This window comes from Dermacentor andersoni, chromosome 3 (genome assembly GCF_023375885.2).
Source record: "Dermacentor andersoni chromosome 3, qqDerAnde1_hic_scaffold, whole genome shotgun sequence".
NCBI lineage: Eukaryota > Metazoa > Arthropoda > Arachnida > Ixodida > Ixodidae > Dermacentor > Dermacentor andersoni.
In genome coordinates, this window is record NC_092816.1 from 61953516 (window position 1) to 61978863 (window position 25348).

The following is a 25348-nucleotide window of genomic DNA, read 5'->3' on the forward strand; positions in this document are numbered from 1 at the left end:
CTTTGCAGTCCCGCATTCGCTCACGACATTCAGTTCAATGCCTGCTGCTGAAAGTACACCTCGGCATCCTCAGCGTGAGGTTTAGAAACACCTACAGGGCCGGTATAACGAGACGGTTCCTCTGGCTCGATCCTACGCTCTTCTTATCAACCACTTGGCACTACCTGCCAGCTCCTGCGATGACGTAACCGCGCAGCTCCGCTCGGACAGTTGACGAAGCGCGAAAAGAAATAGTCCCTTTAGATATGTCGCAGGCAAGGAGAGGAGGAGGTCGTGCTGCTCTGGAAAAAAAAAAAGAGCACGCAGCGTCGAGAATGCGCGTCGTGGGATGAATCACAAGGAAGCGCCTGAGCAAGGCTAGGGCGGGGATGTGGAGGCAAATGATAACGAAGAAAGGTGGAGGTTATAGGAAAAGCCGATTCGCTGGTGCGCGTGTACGTGTACGTGTGCCGTGTACGTGTCATTAAATACTGCTCTAGAAGCGCTCCAGGGCTGCACTTGAGTCCTTTAGAAGCACGTGAAGCCCGTCTCAGGTGCGCCAGCCTCCCGATTTGGGACGCTGGGTTCATACGGGCCGTTCTATCATTCCTTCACGAGCTTCCACGTGAAACGAAGCTATGGATACGATGCGTGTACGTGACCCGGTATACTTACTAAAGAAATAAGTGAACTTCGTTCCATTTGGGCGAAAACATTTCGGGTGACAGTTATCCGCGCCTACGAAATAGAGCACCGGCAGCTGTATACCTGTCAGTTGCGCTGCAGCGAAGACAGGCTGATGGACGACAGAGGGCTCATTGGGCAGGACGTATGGTAAGCGCGAGAAATACGGAATATAATAGAAGACTATAGGAGAACGGGACACGCAACTGGTGGCAACGTGAGCCTTGGAAAAGTCCCGAAAGAAGCGTGACCTTTATTCGACGAGATACAACGCACGAGACAGGAACACGCAGATATATACGAGCACGAAGGCGTCCCCTGGAAGTAGGCGAAATATCCTTTCCGCGGTCCTGTGTTTACTCTGTATGGGCGCATGGAAACAAGGCGCGCGGCTTGCGAGAAGTCGGAAAGACGGCTCTCGGCACGCGCTCGCATGGAAATGAAGCACGCGCACGTTTCGCCGCCTGTACACACAACACGCGCGTCGCTGCAGGCTTCGCGACCACCCCGGGCGCTGGCGCTCGCCTTCGTTTTCAGGGGAGGGGGGGGGGGCTGTGGAAACGCCCGTCGGCGACGACGACGACGACGTTACGCTGTCGCTCAGGGCCGCCGCCTGGAATGCGGAAACCTGCGCAGTCTTCTGAGGACGACTCGTAGAGAAATTCGTAGAGAAAAGGCAAAGAAGGGGCGACTCGGTATGCGCCCGAGTGTGCAAGCCCGCTCGCAATGCCACCCGGCTCCTAATAAAAAAAATGGGGGGGAGGGGGATACGTTTACCAACGTTGTGCATTGTTCGCGTTTTTAACTTTTAATGCCCGTACCACGTGCGCGCACTCTCCAATGATAATTGAAGGCAACTGCAGTTCGAAATTGTCGAGCTCGTCATCAGTGAGGGCTATAAGAGCCAGCGCTGCTCAAATGAGTGAATCTATTGCCTGGGACACGCGCACCTAGAAAGATTTGTTTCCGCCGATCCTAATCATACCTTATCGTCCGTGCCGCCGAGTGGCCGATCCAGGCGACATAGTGGGTGCGAGGCTTCGCACAAGCCAATCACGAAGTGCAAGAAAAAAAAACGAAACGTTAAAATATACGGTCACTGGAAAAGAATGCATATCACTTAATCACATATCATATCTTGACGCAGTTGCGATTATCGTTCAATGTGAACCGGCAATCGATACGCAAGTTCAACGATGATAGCGCCCAGTTATCACTGAGGGTGCCCGTGCGACAAGCGATTTAATGATCGTACCTTTCATCGCGTGAGTGCACACTTTTATCCGCCACTCCGAGCGCGAGAACTATGACTAACCGAATAAGCTCTGCGGAAATCTCCAAGGGTGTGAATTAATACACGATACGATGACTTACTGCCACCTATGTTAATGAATCATGAAGCTGCAATCGCACACACGTCTCTCTATAGGCTTAAGATAAGAAGCGCGTTAGATAAGCGTACTGTTGTTTGGATAAGTCGGTGCGACGTACTTCAAACTTAAACAGCGCGAAAAGACGACCACAAAGAACACTTAGACACATGCTGCTGTTCTGCCAGCTTTAGTGTAACTACCTATACAAAAATAGTTTTCAACACGAAGACTGCAGGAACGAAGCCATAAGGGGACAGAGGAAAGACAGGACGAACACGTGGAAAGTCCTCCTCGCTCTTTCCGCTGCCGAGAAAGAGAGAGAGAGAAACGACGAAATCGCGCCTATGGACGTCAGACTCTGGAGTTTTGCAAGACACGTAGCGCCACCTGCCGTTGCGAAGAGGCAGTAATTGAGTAGTGCGAAGCCCGACTCCCTTGCTAAGTTGCCTATGCAGATAGCAACTGCAAAACAACGATTGAACTAGATTTTGGTCCATATTGCGAGTGTTTTGCGCATTTAACACCCAGACAGAGAGCTATGAATTTCTACGCTAGTCGGACGCGCCGCCGAAGTGCCATAAAGCGCTTGCTGGCTCACTCTTCAGACTGATGGCGGGAGCGACGGCAACCACGATAGCTCCGCGCGCTACGAAGAAACGCCGCAATCGACGCTAATGTTGTGTTGTAAATTGCCATGAATGTGAAGGGCAGGATAACAACGTTCAGTTTTACCGATTTCCATTGCGATCGTATGAAGGGGAAAGGCGAGAGCGCTGGATACGGGCCGTTCAACCTGTTGGTTAATCGGATTACTTGCATTCCCCACAACACAGCGGCTCGCATGAGAAAGTGCGACGATTTTGTTATTCTGTAATTGTGTTGCGTGGCCCTGACGGAGGTCCGTGGTAACCATGCGAAAACTCAAGCATCTGCAGCCGCCACTTCGTTAGTAACAGAAAAAACAACGTTGCGAACCATCCAGCTTATGTACCATCGATATCTCCACCTTTTAACAGACGTCCGCGTCCGCTTGACTCAACAAGTGGAACGGGGAGATTTGGCAGGTCAGCTTAACCTAACATTTTGGTTCGTTTATGAATTCAAAATCCTGTTCTAGAGCATCGTCGTATCGCGAGCAGATTTCTACTTTCGGTATTTTGCATGTCCTGCGCCGATACAGCAAGAACGCTTCGCAATGTACTGAGCCTGCTCGACTGCGTTTTTCAAATGTGAGCAATAAAGTTGCTGTATAGGAGCACTGGATGAGTAATTGCGAGGTAACGCATGTGTGTAAAGAAAAAAAATGTCACGTTTATTTACATTTATTTGTGCGCGCTTGTTGCTCGAAGCGTCTGCGAAAAGTTCAAATTAAGGCACTGAGCGATGCTGTAGCTCCTGCGAGAAAGAAAGATGCAGCGCGTAGGCACTGTAGGAAGCTTACTTTCGTTATGATAGCTGTTTGCTGCCTTGGAAACCGTTTTCTGTCTGCTGCCCTGGAAAAGGCTATTAAAAGATTTGCTCTCTGTAAATAATTGCGAGACAAAACATTACGATAAAATGCATAAAAATATAGGAGTACTTAAGTCTTGTGTTCAGGACATATTCAATATGAACCAATTTGAAATGCTTAGATTTTTATGCTGATATGCCTATAGACAAACGTGATGCTCTCTGTACTTGCGAGTTGCAGCACGCCGAAATAACACTTGAGACTTTATTTTATATTGTACACGTACTTCGCCCTGCTGAGCTTCCTTTTCGAAGCGTGGATAGGCGGAAGAAGTTTTCCAGGTCCTTGATTTTTAGGAAACCGTGCCTCAACACAAACGAAAGAGAAGGGTCCATTGTGGTCTATGCACCTTCGCTTGCGGACAGCTCTTCTTGCACTACCCAGTTAGCGCCAAGGCTGCGATGGGGGCGCTGGTGACGGGTTTTTCCGCAGCGCCGCCTGGGCAGAGTCTGAGGTCTATAACTACGACGACAGAATGACTCCACGAAGCGCTCCGAGCAGCGTAACCGCATGTACCCACGCGCCGAATGGCAGTTGCAACACACTTTCGATCGCATGTAAGACCACGTCTCGGTTAGCTTTACCATCACTTTACCGGCTCCCCCTTTATTTAACCAAGCTTGTTGCTAACGGGCGGCGGAAGAAATGTCCTTCCGTGACAGGCGTTCCGCCCATCCACATTAAGCAACGATCGCCGCCCCTGTGGAGCGGTATGCGAGGTAATGGAGTCCCGCGCAGGCAGTTGGCCAACGGGAACACACGCGTCGAAACGACGAGCGCAGCATGTAGGGTGGGCGCTTACACGTACCGTACATCCTCGTTGGGAGCGCCGCTATACCCGCGTCCATGGAAGCAGACACGGGCTGCTGTAGAGACCGAGTCGTGACGCGAATGCCGCATCGTACTTTACAAGACCCGCTATTTCAGACTTGTCACGCGTATACACGTATATATGGAGGAAGTTGTGGCAGAAATTCAAAGTGCTCCGCAAGCTTGCGCGCACTTGCGGTGCTTGGACGGCGATGGAATTATACTCGTACGTGTGCGACGGTGGCGCCCGCCACAGAGGCTTCGCCTCCCCGCTGACGCAACCGCACGCAATATCGTGCTTTATATATACGCCATATTAGCCATTAGCCCGCTCGATGAAGTATAGTTACGTGCAACGGCTGTCGAAGCCTCGACCGTGCAAATGAGTACACGATGTGACGGACGTCATATGGCTGTTGTTTCGCCGTAGCTTTTCAATGTGTTGCGGAACACCCCACAGAGGGCACGTGCTTCGCAATGCGGTATAGCAGTGATTGATAGAAATCGTGGGGGTCCGGTGACTGTTCCGTCACCAATGGAAAACAAAACTATACACCGCCACTTTTTTTTTTAGAACAGAACTAAGATAAAATTACGACAGATCCAACGCACTTGATGAAATTACGTTAAGCGAAAGATTCCTCAATTCATTCGATTAACATGCAGATACACATGATGAGCGCAGTTGCGTTTGATTTAGAACTTACGTTGGAAATAGTACAATTTCGCCCACCGCGTGCCTGTCAAGTACACATCAAATACACGTACAATGCCACCTTCGATTACAAGGTCTCTCCGACCCAGTTTACTGTTACACCGCATCCGGGATGGGCTCAATTTACTACTACCCTGCCTCTGGGGTCGGCTCAATTTATTATTACACTGTCTATGGGATCGGCCCAGTTTACTATTACACTGTCACCCGGATATGCTAAATTTACTAATACACCGGCTTCGGGATAGGCGCAGTTTACTCGACGAGAAACCGAACACCGACTAATCACGCCTAACTCCGGAGAGGCAGGCAAAGTAGGTTTCGCTTTAAGGAAAGAATCAGAACATTTACAGCATTTCTAATTAACACTTCCCAGTATTATTATTATATATATTAAAAAAATTTTGGACAGCAGTACCATTACGAGCACTTTCGTAGGCGGTTGGCGACGACGGATCGAAGCGAAGCTTTTTACCGTGCACTCGTAACACGTCAGTCAGTTAACACTGTCGGACTGATATACCGGAGCGTGGCCGCGGACTGCGAAGCAGAGTTTCGGAACTGATATGATTGAAGGCCTCTGCTATTCACGGTTTCCGCAGTGCCTGTGGAGTCAGCCGCTGATATAAGCGGGTTGTGACGGCGCGCTGCACTCCGCTGTGCCAGGTGTACATACAGCATATATCGACCCGCGATGACGTCGGCGCGCTGCTGATATTCCTTTATTTACAATACTGCCAGTCTTTACTGAGACCATAGCAGGTGGGCACTATATATGTGTACATATACATATACATATACATTCATACATATATAACTGGGAGCCTCACCTACGCCATTTCGAGCGGCCTTTTGTTTATTGGTATGAAAATCAACAGATCAAAATGAATTATTAGGAACGTTTTGTTAACGTACGGGAGTAGCAATTACCTCCTACTTTGAATAGAAGTGGGAAAAGCGCTTTTCTTCCCGCATTTCTCGTTTTTTTTTTTTTTCGCTTGTGGTTATGGAATATTTACGATCGCCTTTAAATAGCAATCACAGCGAACATATATAGCAATGTCATGGGTGTACGTACGTACTTAGTATGCTATATAGTTCGATGGGGGGCAGCCGTTACTGAGCTAAGTTGAGTGCTTACTTGCTCGTTAGGAGCCCTTATTCTCGTCGTTTGGGAAGTCGTCAGTCGCAGATTAAGTGTTCTTCCATCTACTAAATACGGCAGTTAGAGCGTGACCCCGTCTCGTGTAGCTACAGTCGTGCACCCCCCGTGCAAAGCATCCGCCGTTCTCCGTGCGGAGGTCGTCTGCGAAACAAGGGGAAGCACGTTCCGTCATTCTGCGGGCCGCATATAGAACTGCGTACAAGCGAGCTCACGGACTAGCGGTGGCGAGCTCGCCCGAATAGATGCATATATGGCCCCAAAGAAATGCTACTTATGGCAGCCACCTGCTTTCTCCCTCTCCAACTGTACGATCCAAGCTGTGGATCCGGCCTCGGATTGAGCTGAACGGAACTGCGATGGATGCATGCGGCAGGCGAGTCACGCGCGAGACGTCTCGGGGGAGATTCACGGCCTGTTTATGCTGCTGCCGGCTCCCTGAGTGTGCGCACGATATGAACCGTCCCCCCACCCCCCTCACCACCATTCTTGTGCGGCCTAAAACTAAACGGCCCGCCGCGCACCCACCGCATGTCGTTGCATACTCGAATCAGCCGGTGTGTCCGCGTATAGCACAGTATCACCGGGTGTTCAGTGGGTCATTTTCTTATGTGCTGCGCGGTAGGTTATAGCTAGACAAGAGGATGTTCCTAGAGATGTGATGACGAGCTCGCCCATCCAATTACCGCTCTTTGTATCAGATGTGTAATTACTCTTGCTTGTTCGAATAGAAGCGTCGAAAAGAAGCGTCGACGTCTACGTGGCCGGCGTCGATTCCACGAGAGTACGCGACAGTGCAAAAATGAAAGGAATACGTCATCGTGGGGCGGAATACGTGCTGCCCTTTGTGCTGTTCAGCACAAGGAAGAATAAGACAAAAAAAATAAACGATGCGGTTATTCTCATTGTCGAAAGAAATAGCCCAACCACGCGATAAGTTGAGTTCTTCGAAGCACTGAACGATTGAGAGTTTACTCACGAAAGCATGCCGGTCAATCGGAAACGTAAATGTAACGCGTGCTTTTCTACTATAATTGATGTCGTTAACGCTCAACGCATCGGCGTGCTTTCTCGTGAAGTGGAACTTGATGAATTAGATTTACAGCCATACATGTTGAGCATGGAGCCCCTTCACTCAATTTTGATTCCATCGCAAGGCCAGGAAGAGAAGAGGGTCGAACGAACAGACGGACAGGGAATAGGCTGAAGACTATAGTTTTCTCGTCGTTTAATTAACAATGATGCCGGAACTTTTTCAGCTGAATTTCAACACACGTAACTAAGGTAATGTGTACTACGTAGTATCTTCACTACATCCAGCAGTCCTGTCTATGTTATATCGTTCACCAATCCAGTGTTTCTTTCACAAAGCTATGGAAAGCAAACCAACCTCCGTGACCGAATAACGTGCCAAACTGATTGACTGATTGAAGTCCTAGAGCAACGCCAGGACTATACGAGACACTCAGCATTCTAGCGTTTACCTACATCTCACAAATGTATACCGGGACGTTGTAACACTCCGCCTTCGTCGAAATTCGGCCAGGAATGGAACCCATGACCTGCGAACTGGTGGTGCTAGAAACTCGTGCTCTGTTCACAGAGGCATGCAGGTAAATGTCCGGGTGGCGACCAGCGACGGACTTGTCGACGGTCAGATTTTTCACCGAAACCAAACGTACGACACGAGTCGAGTTGGACGCTTAATTTAATATACACTTCGCGGCAAGTGGACAGTATATATTTTTTCACTTTTCAGACACATTAACAATTCGCCGTGCATTTCGTTCGTAAGAGTTATTCACCAGTGGTCGCGACCATTTTCGCTAATATTGCATTTATCATCATGATTGGTCTGCGCCTGTTCTTACGAAACACTCTATAGCGTACGCTTTGCGAACACAGGCCTGGGATGTACAAAACGTTCTTACGTTAGAACCGTTCGTAAAAAAAGAGATGTCAGTTAATCGCGGTGTTGGACGTAGCGAAGGCGGCTGGTCAATGACAAACAGCACTTGCGCACGAAAAGCTTTGTGAATTCCGTCTCAGGGCCCATGTTCTCACAACAGTTGAGCACTAACTGTTCGTAAAAGCAGGGGACAGTCAATAGAAATTTCAGACGCATAAAATCGGTCGAAGGCGGCCGGTCAATGGAAAAAGCTCGTACGGACGGAAAGAACGTTGTGAATCGAGGCTCCCAGGTTTGTAAGAACACGGCGTGTAGGTACATATACTTACGTACGAGAACGGGAAGCTCGGCAAGGGAATAGCGCACATGGCAGCGGTCATGTTGTCACGCCACGTCGGCGCAGTCCCGGAGTCCGCAGTCGCTGGCGCGTCGTCCAAGCCGACCCAATCCTGGTCTCGGATCCCGAACATCTTCGCGCACAACCAGGTCACCACTTTGTGCTCCAACAATTAAGAAGCGATCGCCGTCGGAGCACAAGGTCCCGGTCGAGGATGTCGCGTCGGAACGTCATCGGAAGTGCGGCAGATCAGACAGCGAGCGACTCTGCAGCGGGTCGACTGTTGAGCGGCGGCGCGCATAAGCACCGGTGATCAGCGTTCATCATGTCACGCGCGTGCGCGCTTGCCACTTTTCGCTAGAGCAGCGGCGCTGGTGACGGTTCTGCGAACCGCATTGCAGGATAAATAATCGACGCGGTGGTGTACGTTCCTATCCAAACTGAACTTCAGCTGAAGTTCAGTTTGGTTCAGTTCAGAGATATTTGATGTGTGAAACTGCGTTGACACAATGCAAAGTCACTGTGCGGGAGGGGTATTATGTCAAAATAGGAGGAAACGTATCCCATTGCTCGTTATAGGGAAAAAAAAGTTGGAAAAAATATCGATAACGCAAAGCGAGAAGCGGCTATTATCTTTCTGTCCTCTTTAAACGAAAATGGGGGAGCAGAAAAACATTCGTATCCGTCTCCTGGGCAATGGAAGTATATAGCGCTGTCTTTTACATAGTGACGAGGATCTAACTCGCACTATCCGCGCTCGCCTCAGATTTTCATGCGAAGGAAAAGGGCTGGAGGTCGTTTACTTTAGAATGAGGAATGCTGCGCCCGAATTCTCAATTTGGTATGCTCGCCCTTTCCGGACGACCATTAGAGTGGCTAATCACGGCCCCGACTACAAAAATAGAACGAAAGAAAACTGGAGGATCTTCAAGACCTAAATTTATCGCGCAACTCCAACTCAGCTATGAAGCTTCTTCTATATGGACTCTGGAGGCTGCAGAGCCAGCCGGCCCTCCCTCGTTCGTTCCTTCCTTCCGCTTCATTCTTTCCTTTCTTAGCAGTTCACGGCCTATTCAGCGCTGTGGCCTAATAAGTCTGCCTGGTCGCGACCTCGTTGCTTTTTCGCAATCACCCGGGGCAAGCGAATGGCACAGACACAACAGCACACCTCCAGCGCAGGGCACACGCTCGCTCGCGCAGAGGACGTATATATCCAGCTTCGCCGAGTCGAAGTTCGTTTTCAGCAGCGACCCGTGCCTGTGCACAAGGCAATGTCACTAGCCGCCACAGACAAGGACGCACGCACACACTTCGCGCACAGGACACCGCACGAGACCTGCCGGTGGGAAACGTCTGGTCGGAAGACGCGCGTCGTCGTCAAGACGCGCCGATCGCGTGCGGACTCCCGCGCCCGACGACCGAAGAAGGAAGCGCCACCAGCAACATGCGCTGGCGCTGCATTGCTGCTTGCTCTATACTCGGCTGCTGTCATTTCGCTCGCAGCCTGAGGGCACAATCCAGACGGCCTCCCCTCCTCCCGTCATCGTGCGCAGTAGCAGCGCAGCCCGCCGTATCCAACGTTGCCGCCCCCACTCAGAACGGGAATCGCATATGGGCGCGCACGGGCACAAGAGCAGAACTGCCGTAAACAACAAACACGAACGCATTAAACGCTATACGAGAGAACTGGAGAACCGCGCAGAGGAGGCACCACCTCTGAGGAGCCGCGCCGCGGCTCGTCAGGCTACGAACGGCGCCGTTCTTTCAACGCAACGCAGCACACGCTGGGACGGCCGAGGCCTGCAGTCTGCGCTGTGGTTCCCAGCAGCGAGCGAAGTGCGGCATTTCGCTAGCGCCACACGCACACACGTACACATACAAGGAAATCGAGTGGGAAGCGCAGGGGGGCGTTCGAAATGGCCGCGGCCGCCTTCGCCTCCTGCACAACAGTCTCGTACGTTCCTTCTCCGACACCTCCTCACTTAACGTTCAGTAGCTGTCGCAGAGAAGAGAGAGAGAGAGAATAAACCATACAAATAGACACGCGCATCCTATTCGAGCCGAAGGCGTGGAAAAAAAAAAAAAAATGTACGCGATAAGACAAGGCCGCTTCTCCGAGCGCACCATAGTATTGCGGCTGTGCGCAACTGCGTGCGTTGGACGAGGAAGAACGCAGCGGCGTGTTGCAAAGCGGACTGTATAAGCACCAATTCCAGCAGTTGCGGCAACAACAGCAACGGGAGCAACAGTGCGCGGCGCGGTACCCTCCCTTCCTCGTTGTCTCGTGCACCCGGGCGTGAAGCCGTTATTTCGCCGCACAGGTAAAAACAAAAGGCAAAACTTAACCCAAGCGAGTGCGCTCGAGGCACACGGCCGAAAAGGCGGCCGCCAGCGCAGGGAAACGCGCGTTTCCAGAGAGCCTCATACAGCATACCGCGAGCCGCCGAGATACGTATATACGTCGCCGAGCCGCCATAAACCGTGAGAAATGCTGCGCGAGAGGCGAGATACAGTGAAGCGGGGAGAAAAACAAAAAGAAAAGAGAAATCCGTGCGGTGGCCGTGCGAACCAAGTGCGTGCAGCGCATGCATATTAGGCAAAAAAAAAAAAAAAAAAAAAGCTTCTCCTCCACGTGTTTCACTCCTCAGTTCGCCTCTAATAATAATCTCGCCCTGCCCGCGCAAATTATAACAGTCTTCTCGTCAGTCTGAGCGACGTCAGTCTTGAGTGAGAGTGACGTGGGAGATTAAGGAAAAAAGAAAAAAACGGCGGCGAGCTAAACGTGGTCTGCATGCAGACGTCCTATACGCCCTTCCTTTGCAAGCCTTCGGGGCCATCAACTCGTTTCAAATAATCGCCCCCGTCTCTCTACTACAGACTCTGGCCAAACTATAACGTGCTATAACTGTCTCCGTGGTGCTGGCGCCAGAAGGGGGCGTGGCACTGGGAAGTGCGCGACCAACCGAGCGTTAACCGAGCGTACTGGAAAATTCTAGCTCAGCGACGCCTGCAACGCCCTCTGCAGCCTCGCTAGGAAGCGTTGTGGCGGCACATTCGCTCTCGACGATCTCAACTGCTGCAGTCAAGTCCAGCGCAAACTTTCTTAAATACCAAGTCAAACAAGAAAAACGCGTAGTAAAATTAGGAAGGCCAGACCGGGCGGGCAGACTTGAGAGATTTCTCTTTCACCTGAGTGGACGAGAGCCGAGGTTGCGATGGCTAAATATATGTAACTGCATACACACACGCGCGCGCGCGCACGCGAGTACGCACGTTAGCACGGAAGAGCCTTTTCACTACACTCGACGTCTCGTCGGCTCGAGAGACCAGCGGTGATACGAGTGCGCGGGAAAAGTAGGACGCCGGCACATCTCGAGTCGAGCAGGACCGCCAACGACGGCGTACAATGGTTTGTGGTTACAGTGGCGCAGCCGTGCAGGAGAAAAGAGGGTGGGGGGGGGGGGGGGACACCTGGCATATGCACCATTCATAACCACATGTGTATCAGCGATTTGCCCGTCCTTCTGTTACTCTGCCGGGAGTCCTTTCTGCGTATGCGCGAGACTAATGACTCCCAGTAAACGCATGGTCGTCTGGTGCAAGCAGGTCGTTTGTTTAGCCGCAACATACGCCGATGTGCATGCGGTGGACGAGTGCAGCTACGGCGTACGGCGTCATTACTGGCGACCCCAAAGTGTATTGCGATAGAAAGAATACGAAAGAAACTAAAGGGAGCGAAGAATGGGGTGTTTCTATTCTGACAAAAGCCGCAAGACCATTAACTATAGGCAGGCAGACGGCAATTAGGTACGCTAACGAGGACTTGAGTGACAGACTTGAGTTGGAAAAAAAAAAGCGTATTGTGTTTGTGAACTCTGTTTACGTCACAGCCGACCGTCTGCCTCTCTTCTGTTCAGCGCTTCCTGCGCGATTAACCTGATGACATTACTGCTTGTGTCCCTTTTTTCTTTCATGTAGTGGAGGTTAATATATTGACAAAAAATGTTATTGTCCAGGAATAATGTCTTGTAGTGTGAATCAAGCAAGGCCTTGTATGATGAGAAACGTGGCATCCAAGAATGCGAGCGGAAGGGATGTATAAAGCGGTGGAAAACGTCATAATACGGCGACAGAATAGCACGTTCTAGGACTGGGACAAGAGACAGGAAGAGGTGCTGACGTTACAATGATAAGTTGGATGTGTTAGCCTCGATGACGGCGTCGCATGCTAATCCAGTTGGTGGGCCATAATTACGGTACGCATAGTGATAACACAAACACACATATGACGCATACGCTTACAGACACGCACAAACACCGCGACTAACAAACATATAGCACGTATGTAGACACGCATAAACAAAGCCATCACACAAACACACAAACAGCACGTACAAACACGCACACGCACATATGCATAATAAAGCAAAGTTTCGTCGAGCATGTACAGGCAAAAGGCGAGGAAACCCGCGTGAGAGAAGCTGCGTCCATTTTTTCTCCTTCCCGCCGTGGTGGAGTGGTGGCTTTGGCGTTGCGCTGCTAAGCCCGCGGGCGCGGGTTCGAATCACGGACGCGGCGGCCGTATTTCCATGGAAGCTAAATGCAAAAACGGCCTTGTATACTGCATCGGGTGCGCGTTAATAACACTAGGCAGTCCAAATTAATTCGGAGTCCCAAACTACGACGTGCTCCACAATCAGATCGCGGTTCTGGCACGTGAAAATTCCAGAATTAAGATATATTAGTGTAATTCCATCCTGTGCTTCTTTATCCCTATTTTTTTTCTTGCTTTTGTTTAACCGTGCGCTACTTTTTTTTTTTTTTCAATCTCCTTTATGAACCAATGAGCCGCGAAATGCGTATTATAAAGCTGTGTGCCGTTGTTCGCCTGTCAAGATACAAGCGCGCGCGACGATCCAGCCTTCAGCAAGCGCTGCAGCGCGAGTTCCGTTACATATAGCTATTGACAGGATGTTCGCCGCGCAGTCCTTAACAAACGCTCACGAGAACTGCAGTCAAGCGACGTTGAAGGTCGCTGAGATTTTGTACCAGGAGACAAGAGTGAGCCGACTAGGCCAGGAGAAATATCAAAGCTACACCCGCTAAGAGAGGGAGAGAAATAAAGGGCAGAAGATTTTCACAGTTGTTGAAAACGGCAAAAGCCACGTCAGGTTAACAAAGTGGGGCGAAACGACATCGACGGCGATTCGCAAGCCAGCAACCGGAGCGCAAGATATGCGAACGGGCGAAGTTGAATTATACATTTGTTTAATTAATTCATTAACAGCTCAACGCAAGCACAGACACAACTCTCTAATAAAGAGAAGGAAAATAACGCAGGCGCTTCTTGCAACACGAGGTTTGTCTGCTCCATACGCACGAGGCTAACACCGCCATTTCAATTTAGACTCGGCACTCGAACCTGCTTTCTGCGCTTAAGACTTTAGTAGACGTTTCTCAAACCTGTCTCTCAAACGCAGTCACAGGCCTAATTTAACAGCTGTACAAGCCCGTTAGACCACCTGACGTCTCCCCAAACGAAACGCCAGGGAGAAAACAACAACAACCACAACAACAACAACAACCAAAGCGAGACCTGAAACCCAGAAAGCCGAAACCTGAAGCCGACGGTCACACGCATGGCTGCACGTAATACACGGGCAGACACTCTACAGCGGCGCGCAGGCAAAAATGTCGAGGCGTATGCATAACATGCACGCAGGACAACCGCGCGCGTAGTTCGCCGCGAAAGCAGGCATTAAGCTTCTTTCGGGCCCTCTTCGAGAGGAGAAAGAAAAGGAAAGATTAAACGTTGCATTTGGGGCAGCTTTCCACCCACCCATGTTTTTTGCTAGCAGCGCGGGGGACGACTGCATTCGGAGCCCTAATCTTGGCTCCCGGATCGAGTCTCTCGCTGTGACCGCGATGCTCGATTCCGTGACCACCGCGGCGGGAGCACGCAAGGCCATTGGCCGCAAACGCAGCCCCCAATGTAGTAATTGCAAAGAACTTCGGTCTGGCTCGTACACGGCGGGAATAAAACGAAGGTATAGGTGGACGCGTGCTGCTTAAAAGAGCGAGGACTTTGCGGTTGTTCTATTTGTTCTTCTTCTTAGTCTTTTTTTTTTTTTTTGACGCAATCACCCGTGACCGCGCCATGCGCGAAAGAAGGAATTACGCCGTCGATTATTGCGAAAGATTGTCGATTAACCTTTTTTTACTAATCATCGCTAATCGAAAAGCGGGAGCAAGAAAGTCAACTGTAACGAACTTTTTTATTTCGAGAAAGTCCGTTCCGTCCTTTTCCTTTATCTATCTGCCAGCTCTTCACAGTTGTCGCTGTCTCAGTGCTGGCTCTCGATATGTCAACGAAATCTCTTCATCCTTCGGATCGCTGTCGTGCTTTGTCGTCTGCGAATGACGTCTGACTGTCTTTACTACAGCGAACTGTTCCAACGCGAAACTCGGCGATGCGCTCTGCATAACGCACAAAACGGAATCGGTGAAAGCCCTATAACAATGAGCCAAGTGACTGACCGAATGATTGATTAATGGACATGAACTCTCCGATGATCGGCGCTCCAGTACAGGCTCTTGACGCGGTCAACCCGCGCAGCTAGGTCTCATGCGACCCGTCCACACTGACCCTCGTAACCAAATTCGTCACAGTGAAACTTAGCACGTTCCACTCTCGCCGCCAGGTTGACTCCCGCTCCCTTTTACACAGACACACAACCATCGACACTGCAGACATTCGAGCCACCGCAGGCCACGTGATCGAAACGAATCACGACGGCAAGGCTAAATTGCTAAGTTCCACGCCGTCGTCCTGCAGACTCGCGCAATTCGAGCGCACACACGCACGCTCTAACGTAAGCACGCGCAAACACGTGACACACGAGCGGGCGGGCGACTGCGGTGCGGGCGCTATGCATCGCGAAGGCTACGCTTTCCTTCCTGCACGGTTCATAAATGATAGACAATGGGCACTTAGTGCGTCATTTCCGAGACCCCATGCAGAGTACATGTAGGTGTACGTGTGTGAGTGCGCGCGCGCATGGTAGAAGAGGGGGGGCGGGGGTGTATCTTTTGTGTTCGTCGGCGCACAGTGCAGAGGCGGGACTGCGTGGAAAGCGAGGAGCGCGCATAGGCGCGCGGACAGTTCATTACACGCGAGGCGAATGCCTCGTCACGCGTAACCTTGGCGTGCCGCGGCGGGGACGACGATCTCTCGCGACCAGCGGAGCCGATCGAGGACCTGCGCAAAATCAGCCCAAATGCGCGATAACCAACCCGCTTGGCGGGACACCGCCCGGATGTGCATGGCGAGCACAGCCTTCGCGCTGTTTTCGCGACAGCTCCCGCCGCGACAGAAGCTGTCTCTTTCTTGCTACACGTGAGAAGTAATTTGCACAGAGGCAAGGGATCACTGAAGCCAAGCAAACCACGGGGAGTTGCCGTGCTCTTAATCTGTATAAGGGGGTAATCAGCCCTTGGGAAATTGAATAGCGTCCACGGTAGGCGGAACACATTGTAAATCCCAAGCGTTGTGACATACCGTGACAGTGTAGAACACCACACGTCCTGGCTGTGTACATGTTCCCCTTCGCGATGTTCAAGCTTGGACCCAACGTAGACAGTAGCCCTAAACAGACAGTGGTTCTACTCTAATTCGCTTGTCTCTGGCTGGATTTACGGTTGACTTATTTGGTTGCCCGGTCGCTGCACTTCACTTGAATGACACCTTTATTTCGTCCTAATGTACTTGACCTACGCGAGATTTCGCTCTAAATTCTGTGAGCGCACTGCGTAAACTTATAACCAAAGGCAGTAGGGTTTATATAGCCGGGGTCACACAAACACGCTCATAAGTGTGTCACACGTACACTCTGCAGTCATCGTACATTCAGGGCATAAACTCCTTGTTTTCGCCTCTGCTCACTTGCCTTCCTGACCCCCCCCCCCCCCTTCCCCTTTTTGTTTGTTTTCCATTGCCTTAGCGCAGAATGGCCACTCGAGACGAACCCTAATCAACAACCCAGCATTCGCCCATCGCTCTTTCCTGCCCCTTGCATCAAATCACTCGCAGCCGCCACAGCAAAAATAGCCGCTTCTGAAGGCGCAGCGCGTCACGCGCCTCTATATTATTATACAGAAAAGTGGCGCGGTGAGAAGCGATACCGGCTTCCCGAACGCGGCACGACCGCACTTTAGAAAAAAAAAACGAATCATAAATTGAGGCCAATGTGGCAGGGACAAAAAAACATAAACAAATAAAGCTCACTCTTTTTTTTTTTTTTTTTATTCAATGACAAACCGAGCCCCGCCCGTCACGCGAAAGTCTCTTGGCGGCGGCGGTGGCGGTGGAGCACCGCCGCCTCACAGCGCAGCGGCAGCAAAGTGGAGTGAGTCACGGCTTCGCCACGCAACAACAACACCCGCCGTTCGGGTGCGCGTATTATAGCAACGCCCCGCGGCACCTGCACACGACGCCGCCACTTGCGGAGTCCGCCGCGCGTAATTTTCTTCCGTCTCATTCTCCGACTCGCCGTCGCATGCCTCCGCCTGTGACTGCTGCACGTCAGGCGCTGTTTTTTCTTTGTTTTTTTCCGTGCCATATAGCCATAGGAGTGTTCCGCCCCAGACGCACAGCGCGCGTGGTCTCGCAAGTTTACAGAGCCGTGTTACGACGCCACTCCTTCCGGTTTGCCTAAGTAACGCGGAGGTCTGCGGCTATTGTTTTCTTCTCTCTCATTAAAGAAGAGTGGTGAGCATTTCGTTCGAGGTCGCTGCAAAGCAGACGCGCCGCCCATCTTGGGCCGGTATTCTCAAAGTTCTTGCTCTGAAAGTGTTCGTACGAAAAAGTGTCAGCCAATTGCGATGTAGCACGTATCATTAGCGAAGGCGACCGGGCCAATGGCTAACGGCTCCTAGGAACGCAAAGCTTTCGAGCATTCTCCATCCTGGTCTCTCTGCGCTTCCAACAGATCCATGCTACACTGATGAAAATAAGATATAGCTGGCATATTTATGTTTGTGGTACGTTTAATCGTCACCGTTTAGTTGGCCTTATCCTTACACATCCTCGCCCCTATCTTAATCCTCATCATTCATCCAGCCCTTGCTCTTTGTCTCCTTCCTTCTCTCCTGTTCAGTGCAGCAGGTAGAAAACACAGTCTCAAGCTGACGTTTCCCTTTCCTGTTAATGAACTCTCTCTTCAGCTTCGATCACACCCTTCCGAAATATAGCGCAGCCGGCCGGGGCCCTTGTAGGGTTGTATGCCGTCCTGTAAGCTAAGTTCTCTGCGTCTCTGCCGGACTCGTTCTGCGAATTTCGCGAAGGAGAGACGTAACGAAGCAGCGTAGACAAATATTTACGGTATACCTGTCTCCCAACGACCACCAGCGACGACGCCTCTCAAGGAAGTGCACGTACATGGGCGTCATTCTTAAGCACACGTCGAAACTTGGTGTTTCTCTCATCCACCCGAGCGGCGCATCATTACCGCAGGCACATGAGAGAGGAGGCAAAAAAAAAAAGCAGCGAGAGAAACAACGACGTGGAATGCCGTTGTGACGAAGAAACGTCCCCACCCTTCCTATTTTTTTTCTCTCGTTTGTTTTGGCGAGACTGAAACAGAAAGAATGAACGGGTGCCAAATTACGCGCGCTCGACGAAACGCCTAACGAAGCGTGTCGGCGATACCGTCCCTCCTGAGTCACGTCCGGTATACAGCATCTGTGCAGCGCGAGGATGACGACGACGAGACACCCGAGACCAACGAGCCGTCGGTTGGAAGTGGAGGCAGGGCCGCGAAATGAGGCAGAAACGTAACACGCGGAGATGTGGGAGCGAAGCAAGGTGTGAGTGAGTCAGGCGAGGAAGACGGCCGTAGCGCATACCTGTTCCACGTCAAGTGTGCCCGTAATTGTAGGCGGTGAGGCGGCGTTACGTATGGCAGAGGGTCTGGTACATGCGCTCTTTGAGCATCTCAGTTCAGCGCTCTCTCAGTTCAGCGACTCTCAGCGACTTCGGGGAAGCGCACAACCCGATGAAATATAGGTGGTCGTCACATCATCATTGTTTAGTGTTCGCACTAAAAAAGTAATGACATATCGGTTCGTTTCGGCTGTGGCGAGTATGTAAGGATACAGTATACGCAGCGCCAGGTTTCATGCATGACTCCGTTTCTCCAGTCTCTCTGTTCAGCTGTTATACTGACCCTTGAAGGATGGGAATATTTGACTGAGCGAAAGGGACAGTTACATTACTTACGCGGTGCGCTGAACGTATGGTGGTTTATTGTGTCGTTTTACAATGCTGTTGTGATTCCGGAATGACTACACTTAAGGCGGTAATGGCTGCGTCGCGTACAGTAGGAAACGCAGCTAATAATAACGTCAGTAAATGCATTCTAATTTACACAGACACTCTGAGCCCCGCGTCTGGACAGCACGAAATAATTGCGACCTGCGATAGATATCATAAAACGCCAAAGCTGCTTGAGTGTAAAGGAATGAGTAGCATGCATGTCTTGCCAACCACATAGGAGTACTGCTCCACGTTGGAGAAGAGCCAAAGAAGAACCACGCGGTCGCTTCTAATTACAAACCCTTTCGCAGGACGTGATCTAATTAGTAACACTTCGTTTTCATACCGAATTGACTACAAATCGTCGTTTATCGACGCTCGATTAGAAGCGTCTTCACTCTACGATCGTGACACATTCAATAAATGATAGCCTTAATTTCCCTGGCGTATCTCCATCTTTTATCTTGCCTCAGCTGCGCTTAAGTGTGCCTGCACGAGGAAAAAGATTCGAAAAAAAAAAGAAGGCAAAACGCGCACGCGATCACGGCGATTAATGGGTTGTCAACCGCATAAGAGACACAGACAAACCAGCACCGCGTATACCCACACAGAACCTCACTATATAGGGCTGCGCTGCATGCTTCGCTTAGTCGCCGCTATGCAAGGCGAAGAAGAAATGAAAGAAAGAAACCGCGCGTTTACCGTCGAGGGCACACGCGCACTCGTCGACGTCGTCAAGGTAACGAATAATTACTGCAGACAAAAGAAAGACAAAAGCCAGAGCTGCGATCAAGTGCCGGGATAAGCTCCTTCTTCCAGGCACATGCACCGCACGCAGCACACAAGGCGCGTGCGCCACTGCGGATGTCTCGTTAGCGCGGTGCACTATAACCGCAGCGAGACGTGTATAGACAGTGCCCGCCAGAACCTCCAACGACGCGCACTGCGTGATGCGATTCGTGTACGCGAAGCAACTCGTGTTTTTTCCGAGGCCACTGCACGCACTCGCGGTACACGACTGTTCCGAGTCAGATTTGGTTCTTCTCTGTCTGCGCCCCTTTCTTGTCTTTCGGTCTGCAGCGCATGAAGGGAGAGAGAGAGAGAAGAAGAAAGCCGTAATAGACAATAAAATGAACGAGGCAGAGACCAAACAAGGGAATAGCGCTACAGGCAGGCGGAGCTCTAGTGTGGGTGGGGGGTGGGAGCACCCGGCATCGTTTGAGAAACCTGAAGAGGAAACCGCGGGCAATGAGGAAGGTCTCGAGGAAGGCCGGTGAAGATCACGCGAAGACAGGCAGAATAGAGAAAAAAGAAGAAAGAAAAAAACAAGAGGAAAGGCAAGCGAAGAGCTAAAAGAGCGCGTCTGAGCCACATCGTGCAGTCAGAGGTCAACGTCCATATACGCGCGGGCCGTGCTGCAGAAGAACGTGAACTGCAGTCCGCGAAGCGAAGACGAGTCGGACACTAGATTAAAAAGAAAGAAAGGAAAGCGACGGGACGCATTTATACGCCAGCGAGGGGACCAACAGACGGACGAGCGGACAGGTGGACCCGCGGAGCGCACGGTATACGTCGATGGAATCATAACGTAGTTAATGGTTCCCCGCGCAGGACCAGGCGGGAGCCCATCACCCAACGCGAATGAGCTTCCACCCCTCTTCTCCCACCAGCAGCTTCGGAGGCTGTGTCACATCGGGAGTCGAATCAGGAACTCTGCTAGTGCTACAGCACAGACGCTCGCATGACGACGCAGAGAGAGCGGTTGCCATTTTACTTCGTGGCTAGGTTGAGCAAGTGAATGGAAAATTGTACAGGCGTCGCCGAGCAAAGATTAAGGGTGGCGGGAAGGGGAGAGGGGGGTGCGGAAGGCGTGTGGCACGGCACTTCACGCGAGAGTGCTGGCGCATCTGCCTCCGTCCAACCTTTGTTTACGGACAAAAGAAAGTCCGGATAAGCAGCACGCTCGCGTGCCACTTGCGGCTTGCGCTGCGAAAGCGGGCACACAAGCAGGAGTGCGAAACAAAAGACAGCCGCAATAGGTTGGCCACCATAGACCCCGCTTTTATCTATTTCTTTTTCCTTTGTGCATCTGCGAAGACCTATACCTATCTGTCTCGCTGATGCATACGTCGGGAACGGCCGAATAAAAGGGGCAAGCTCGCTTTTCTTCACGCACGTCTTGAGTCGCAGTGTCACAAAGAAAAGGCCAAGGGGAGGTTCTTATGCGTCGTCAAAGCAATAAAAAGAAAGAGGACAGTGGTGAATAGAAGTGAAGGGTTGCGATGGAAGCCGGACAAGGCGCATGATTGCACTTTCGCAAAATTAGCCACGAAAAAGAAATCGAGCAGACGTCTTGCGGTCTGCGCTGACTCGAGGTCAGAAACGGTCCTTCGTTTGTCTTTTGTGAGATACAGATGATGATGCTGATGCTGATGATGATGATGAACAGGAGGAGGAGGGGAATGAACGGGAGAAGGCAGGGATGTTAACCAGAAATGTGTCTTGTTGGCTACCCTACACTGGGGGACGGGAAAGAGGGGATAGAAAGATGAGAAAAAGAAAGAGAGAGGAAATTGGAAGCCGAGCTAAGGCAAAGTGCATAGCGTGTATGCCGACTAATCTCTCTTCCAACTACGCACGCGCTGTTTCTGTTCGCAGCTAATTTAATAATTTTCGGCCTCCTTTAGACACTATGGCAAAAGTGTTCTGATTTCCGAATTAAATAAATTCAGCTTCAGCTCATTTTCTTCCGACTCTCTAGCATCGCGAGCTCCGATAAGCCCAGAACAACATCGTCACTATGGGCAGGATGATATAAGAGGGCTTCAAAACAAGCGCAACAGAAAACATACACATTGCATTCTCTCAGGATATGCCATCTTTGCAAGCTTAAGGGGTCTTCGTTTACTTGCTCAAACTAAGACTGACACTTTGCGGAACAGCCCGGCTTTCTCCAACTGGCCTCTCCGCCGGCTGGATCCTGCATTGAAGCTGCAGATTCCATCGAGCTTCCCCCAAAGTGATGCAACTTTACTGTGCCGCCTCTGGTTAGGGGTGGCTTTTTCGGAAGCCTATTAATTGCTTATTGGAATGTCCGACACAGCCATCTATAGCTCATGCAACTGTGAAGAGACGATCGAGCACGCGTTAAGCTTTTTTAATCCCTATAGCATCGAGCGCGACGTTCTTCGTAGTGCGTTAAACCGATTAGACAACAGACAACTTTTAGAGACTTAAGATTTTCGGACCATCGTCCCATGTGTCGCAGGCTTACAACGCAACGCGGGCACGGCAACGATTCGTAAAATCGACTGGCCTCAGTGACCGATTATAGGCGTGAAGTGATAGACAACCGCACGTATTCACACTGATATAATACATTCTGCTCTCCCTTTCTTTTCATCCCTTACACACCTTCTCCCGTGTAGGGTAGCAAACCGGACGTGCGTCTGGTTGACCTGTCTACCATTTCTTTCTCCTTTTTCTCCTCTCTTCTCCTCTATTTGCAACATCCATTACGGTTGAAGCACTCCACTGCACTCCACTATATATATATATATATATACACACACACCGTACGGGTGGAGCGTAATTTGCTATTGTTGCTGTTGTTGTTGGGGTTAGGCGGCGGACTTCGTAGGCTGTCCGAAATCATGGTTGGCTGGCGTCTACTTTTACGAGTAGTTCTAGCTCAAGCGCGCGCGCGCGTGTGTGTGTGCGCGCGTGTGTGTGCGTGTGCGTGTGTGTGTGTGTGTGTGTGTGTGTGTGTGTGTGTGTGTGTGTGTGTGTGTGTGTTAGGAATACGAGCCTTAAAGGGCGACTTCGGCGTTGTTTATTTACCACATAAGGATATTGTCATTTTCAACTTGCATTGACAGTCCTGTCAGGGGTATGGTGATTCAATTTGCTTGGAAATTCATTAATAATTTTAAATAACCAATAAACGAGATACCGAAACCTAAACAGGTAGCTGATTCGTGTGACGGCACGATGAGTCGACGACGTCAGGTCCTACACTACCATAATGTAAACACGGACAACGAGTGCTAAACACGCAGTACACTTGGCGAAAATGCCGAAGAAGCGAAGCTGATGATGTCTCTTGAAGGATGCTTTTACAGAGTTTCCAAACTAGACAGCAGCGATTTAAGCGAATATTTCCGCGGCAGTGGCGATTTAGTCTGTGACGTCACAAACACAGGGTGGCCAGAAGAAAGTTAGGAGTCCCGAGTGCAACCAATCTTTAAAATTCATTTTCAGGAAAACTATATGAGTTGGAGCCATATAGTTCGGCACAGATAATCATAGCGCAAAGAGAACATACATTCAAAATTTTATTAAGATCAGCGGACACCGAAAATCGGCGCAGTTGCCCTTTAACTACTCCACGGTCAAAGAAAGGAGAAACATGAGTGAAGGACGGAGAGAATGGCGACTGTGGAGGGCGAGGGAAACGAAAAAAAATAACATATAGAAAAGCAGCTCAGTCGAGCACATCGTACAGAATGCGAGAAAAAGAACACAACGGAAGGTTGAACAAGAAAAACGGAATTAAGGAAACAAAGTGCTCGGCCGAAGGTAAAAAAAAAAGAAAGAAGCAAAAGCACACTGGAACGCCACGTCGTAGTGGACAAAATGCAGCAGACCAGCATTGCGAAGAAACGCCGCTCTCTGGCCTTCAACGCGTGCGATGAAGCGCTCCCCCCCACCCCCCTCTCCGCGTCGTCGACGTGTGACAACGCGGCCTCGGGCGACAGGATCCTCGAAGAGCCGGCCGCCGCGTCCCACTTTCTTCGGATGCCGATTCCTCGGCCCTCCTCCTCTACGCCCCTAAACACACACACGAACGCACTCCTTGCTTATCCGCTGCCGCGAAAGAAATTAGCCCCGGACGAGAAACAGGCAGGTAGGTTACCCTCGCCGCACGCGGCAACCGTAATCACGGCGACGCCGCCAGTGTGTGGCCGGTAAAGTTGGGAGGTGTCGGGCGCGGTGTCGGCTGCTACACCTACGCGCAACGCCACGCTTCGCCCGACCTCCCGTTTCTGCTTAAATGAGCATCGCGGTCACGAGCCGTGCATCTTGAGTTTTAGAACCCCACCCTCCGTTTTTTTTTTATTTTCTTAACTTACCTATAGTTGAAAAAAAGGGGGTCAAGAAAAGAAAAGACGCTCGACAGTTGTTACGGACCTGTCCATTCTCGTGTTGTTCTTGTAGTCTTACAACCTTATATTTTGTTACTTTATCTTATCCGTGGTCCGTGGACTAGTCTTTCGTTTTTATGTTATAGACTTGCATTCTTTTACATTATCATTGCCTTTTTTTTTTCGTTCTTCGTACCTAGGATATTAGAGCAGCCGGCTCTTTCTGTGGCAAAACGTCCAATATTTCGCATTTACTAAAGGAGAAGAAAGGTGAATTGTGCCGTTGTTCACTACTCCTGCAATATTTTTTTTAAGTGCAGAAAAATATGGAAGTCAGTCCCTATTTAGTATCACTATTGCAAAGTCACAAGCACTACTCAGGAAAGAAAAATAAATTTATTAATAAAGAAAAAAGATGGGAACATCGACGAACATCACACACACATGCACCTGGGTCACATAATTAGGTCAGAAAAACACAAGTAGTGTCGTCACGCCCATCAACACTGGAGGCATTGTCCAGTTATTCGGTGCAGTCATGACATCTCGTATACGAGTGATCTGGCATGGGCTTCCCCCTATGGGAAGAATCCTGCACAAGTATGATCAAACTTGAGGTTCATCCCAACTTGCGCATAAACTTCTTAAATAGAAGGAAACACTAAACATAAACATTGAGCTGGGATTCGTTTAGCTGCACGATATTTGTAAATGTAATATTCGTGGCGAAGCAGCGACATTTACGCACCTCTCTGGACGCAATAGTGGTTTCGCTCACTGAATTCACAGATGCGCAAATGCGCTTGTTTTCAAACACGTCGCTCGAACGTGCCTGTTTCAAGCCTGTGTGCAGCCTTGAGTTCAAGTCTTAGAGCGACGAAAGCAATTAAGTCATAGTTTCTACTCTTCAGGACAATAGTCAGTGATCATACGGTTTCGTATAATAAAGAATGAGCCCTGGAGCCAGGCCTTCTAGCGATCGTTTTCTTTTACTATTCTCTTCGCCATTAGTATAACTGTCTTGCATGTTGGCGCACTGTCGTTAAAATAAGCCACTCTTGTCTACTCTGCGCGACTGGTGATAAGAGAATAGGAAGAAACAAATCGTTACAAAATACGGTCACTCGCACCAAATTCACAAAGCTTTAAATTCTAACGTGCGTTGTCCGTAACTGGCCAGCCACCTTCGCTAGCACCGGTGTATTTCGACACAAAGGTTTTCAACGGAGAGGCAATCGCGTTCGGTGCTCCGATGCCGCGAGCGCGCGCATCGGCAAATTTTCGCGCGCTGCGTACTTCCGCGTGCCGCTACTAGATGGCGAGAACCGCGCATTGGCCTCTGATACAATGGCACATCCGGGGTGAGCACAAGTTGCCGGTAGCGCCGGCACCATTTTGACCAAGAGGTTCGGT

General features: G+C 50.5%; 1 protein-coding gene across 3 annotated transcripts in view; it reads right to left on the bottom strand.

The window, feature by feature from the left end:
- The window catches only part of LOC126546982 (death-associated protein kinase 1-like), a 153981-nt gene that overhangs the window by 51282 nt on the left and 77351 nt on the right, over positions 1 to 25348 (bottom strand). The window contains exon 1 of one of the 3 annotated variants that reach the window (XM_055062898.2): positions 8472 to 8867. The exons of 1 other annotated variant lie outside the window; for it this stretch is intronic. In XM_055062898.2, the coding sequence (XP_054918873.1) occupies positions 8472 to 8612 (141 nt within the window). In that variant the 5' untranslated portion in view covers positions 8613 to 8867. Of the gene's footprint in view, positions 1 to 8471; positions 8868 to 25348 lie in introns of those variants that run through there. One more of the 3 variants, XM_050194758.3, reaches the window with a different exon arrangement.